This window comes from Myotis davidii, unplaced genomic scaffold (assembly GCF_000327345.1).
Source record: "Myotis davidii unplaced genomic scaffold, ASM32734v1 scaffold480, whole genome shotgun sequence".
Classification (NCBI taxonomy): domain Eukaryota; kingdom Metazoa; phylum Chordata; class Mammalia; order Chiroptera; family Vespertilionidae; genus Myotis; species Myotis davidii.
This window is the reverse complement of record NW_006292360.1, coordinates 814,265-817,674: the sequence shown is the minus strand read 5'-3', so window position 1 is coordinate 817,674 and position 3,410 is coordinate 814,265. Positions and strand designations below refer to the sequence as shown.

The following is a 3,410-nucleotide window of genomic DNA, read 5'->3' as shown; positions in this document are numbered from 1 at the left end:
TTGCGTGAGCGGGGCCGGGCGCGTCCTCCGCAGGCCGCTCGCGCTGGGAGCTCGTGTGCGGGCTGTTGTGGGAGTGTCTCTACGAAGTCGGCATTGTTGTCGCAGGGACGGTGTAGAGAACAGTCTGCCGTCTTCACCCGGTAGCTCGTGGGGAGGGCGATGTGCCAGACTCGGTGCCGGTACCGGCCCGGTTCGGGGTGGGGGAGGTTTCATTAGTTTGGAAAGCAGGCCGCTCGCTGCAGGGAAGCCGACTGTTGAAATGCCGAGTGGGGTCCGTCCCGGGAGTCCGCGGCAGCCAGAGGCAGTTCGCTGTTTCAGTCTGGCATTTCCTCCTGGTCGCGTCTTAATCAGGTGGCGACCTTTCATGTTGCTACAGGTGTCCTGTGTCAGAGAACGCTTGTTTTCGCGTGAACTTGGGTGCTTTTTAACCCTGGAAATTTGGGTGTAATTAACTAGGACATACAGTGCGTGTTGCATACAGGAGTCCTGTTAAATGTGGGGGCTTGTGTGTTCTCTCCCCTTTCTCTTCCAGAGCTGTTGCGCAGCCATTGGTACCTGTATTGGGGGAATATAGCATACAAGCAAGGAGCTTACAGCCTCAGTGGCGAAAACTTTTTCATGTCAGAGACCGAGAAGTCTTGCAGTCGTTTATGTCATCCCTTCTTCTCCAGACAGAAGATACCAAAAAGTTGCAATCAAAGATCTCTTCATCTTATTGATAAAGCCACTAATAAGCCAAAATGTCTGTCAACGTCAACCGCAGTGTGTCAGACCAGTTCTATCGCTACAAGATGCCCCGTCTGATTGCCAAGGTGGTAACTTTCCTTCGTTTTAGTAACAAGTCCTAAGCTCTTTTCGTAGATTCTTTAAAGTTGTGTCTCTTGGGTAGACAGTGCAAAATTAAATTCTTATTTCCTTTAGGTTGAGGGCAAAGGAAATGGAATCAAGACAGTTATAGTCAACATGGTTGACGTTGCAAAGGCGCTTAATCGGCCTCCAACGTGTAAGTAATGCCTCTTGGAGAAGTCTGAAAGGCATAGACAGTAATGACCAACTTGGATCTGCAGATCTTGCCTGGATTGTGTACTAATTAATGTAAAGGTTAAGTAGAACCTTGGATTTAAAGCCAACTAATTTAATGTCGTTAGTACAAAAAATGTAGGCAACACGTTTTTTAACCCAATAATTTAAAAACATAGGGAGTGATAATTTTATGCATCTAGCTGAGTAGGTTAGTTAATTGTGATCAAACTTTCTTTTCCCCCCAAACAGATCCCACCAAATATTTTGGTTGTGAGCTGGGAGCACAGACCCAGTTTGATGTTAAGAATGACCGTTACATTGTCAATGGATCTCATGAGGCGAATAAGCTGCAAGACATGTTGGATGGATTCATTAAAAAATTTGTTCTTTGTCCTGAGTGTGAGAATCCTGAAACAGAGCTGGTGAGTGTCTTTGATATTTTTGTCAATAAAAGAAGAAACTAAATACCTGCTTTTGTGATCAGTCCTATGATAGCACTAATGTTTTGACAAGGCAAAGCAGACATAATTGGAAGACTAACACAAAACCTGTAAATTTTGGAGATACTCACATACTGATTTTTGTTATTTTATTTGTTGACAGTATTACTCAGTGACTTTTGAAGTAGATCAGTTTGTGGAAAATAATTGTTTTGAATGTTAAGCTGGTGTTTTAGATGTTTTCTGTTGGTTAGATCTTTTCACACTTTTTTCTCAGAATTTTCATCATATATTATGGATGACATGCTTGTTTTTACTTTTTTGGCAGCATGTCAATCCAAAGAAGCAAACAATAGGTAATTCTTGTAAAGCCTGTGGCTATCGAGGCATGCTTGACACACATCATAAACTCTGCACATTCATTCTCAAAAACCCACCTGGTAAGTCTTCCTGATGAACTCTTAAGATGTTACTGTGAAGCTACTGATTCTTTGAAAGAAAATGGAAGTTTTCTCGTTGTTGTAAAACACATATAAGGAGAATGGAGGGCTTATTAGCTCATTAAGCTTAAGTGGCTTTAGAGCATTGCAAGCAACACTCTGTGGCAGATGATCAACACTGTCTGACACAATTTGAGCTTGCTACAGCAACAAAGTCTAACCTATTCCGGTGCTCTCCTCTATGAGACAAGCCGTTATATAGACTCAGACAGCGCTCTGGCAGGGAGCTAATGTGCAGTGCAGCTATGCCCCTGTTCAACTTCATGAGTGATGGAAGAGGGTCATGAATGCTGGGCCTTCTGAGTCATCACTTCATCTTAATCTTAACAGAACCATTAATATTTTGGAACATTCCATTCTTAACCTGAATACAGTGAATGAATTAGGTCTGTGAATCCTCTTCAGATTTTAAGTAGCAGTGTGTTTGGTTTTCTCCGAGGAGGGTTCAGGAACAAAAAGCAGGATTTTAAATGTTTATGATCGGGGTGATAAGGTGTAGAATAAGCCGTGGTACTAAACTTTACTTTTTTGTTTCCTGGTAGAGAATAGTGACAGTGGTACAGGAAAGAAAGAAAAAGAAAAGAAAAATAGGAAGGGCAAAGACAAGGAAAATGGCTCTGTGTCCAGCAGTGAGACACCACCACCACCACCACCACCAAATGAAATCAGTCTCCCTCCACATGCAGTGGTAAGTGCAGTATTGAGAGTGCGGTAGGCACTTGGATTGTGTAAAATAAATTTGGTTATAGTGAGCAGAAATACTATAAACCACAACAGTGTTTTGGGTGCCAGGTGGGGTTGATTGGATTGAGGTAAACCCAATCTAAGGGAAAATGAACTTTAATGTTAACTAAAAATCTGAATTTTTTAAAAATGTTTTTTATTGTTTTCAGAGAAGGGAGAAGGGGAGAGAGAGAAACATCCTATATAATAAGTCTAATGTGCTAAGTGCTTAGGCATCCAGTTGACTATTCAATCAAAGAAAACATAGCATAATATGCTAAGGCCAATAACTGCTCGCTATGACATGCACTCACCACCAGGGGGCAGAAGCTCCAACCAGTAGGTTACCTTGCTGTTGGGCTCCAGCTGATCTGGACTGAGACGGGTTGGACATGCCCTAGAGCCCTCCCGTGGTCCCTCCCTGGCCCCGATGGTGCACTGGTGGGGACCGTGGCCTGGCCTGTGCCCTCTTGCAATCTGGGACCCCTCAGGGGATGTCAGAGCTGGTTTTGGCTATGACATGCACTGACCACCAGGGAGCAGATGCTCAATGCAAGCTGCCCCCTGGTGGTCAGTGCGCTCCCCCTGTGGGAAGCCGGGCTGGTGAGTGTAGTGGTGGTGGCAGGAACCTCCTGCCTGCCTCCCCAGCTGCACTAAAAATGTCTGCTAAGGATGTTTGATGGCTTAGGTCTGCTGCTCCTCACAGGGTTCCTGGACTGTGAGG

At 44.4% G+C, this 3,410-nt stretch overlaps 1 protein-coding gene across 2 annotated transcripts in view; it reads left to right on the top strand.

Annotated features, from left to right (window-relative positions):
* Positions 1–503: 503 nt before the first annotated feature.
* The window catches only part of EIF5 (eukaryotic translation initiation factor 5), an 8,014-nt gene continuing 5,107 nt past the window's right edge, over positions 504–3,410 (top strand). Inside the window, exons 1-5 of one of the 2 annotated variants that reach the window (XM_015565392.1) lie at positions 504–812; positions 922–1,003; positions 1,273–1,445; positions 1,792–1,903; positions 2,506–2,651. In XM_015565392.1, coding sequence (XP_015420878.1) covers positions 741–812; positions 922–1,003; positions 1,273–1,445; positions 1,792–1,903; positions 2,506–2,651 — 585 coding nt within the window. In that variant the 5' untranslated portion in view covers positions 504–740. The remainder of the gene's footprint in view (positions 813–921; positions 1,004–1,272; positions 1,446–1,791; positions 1,904–2,505; positions 2,652–3,410) is intronic. The other variant, XM_006765883.2, reaches the window with a different exon arrangement.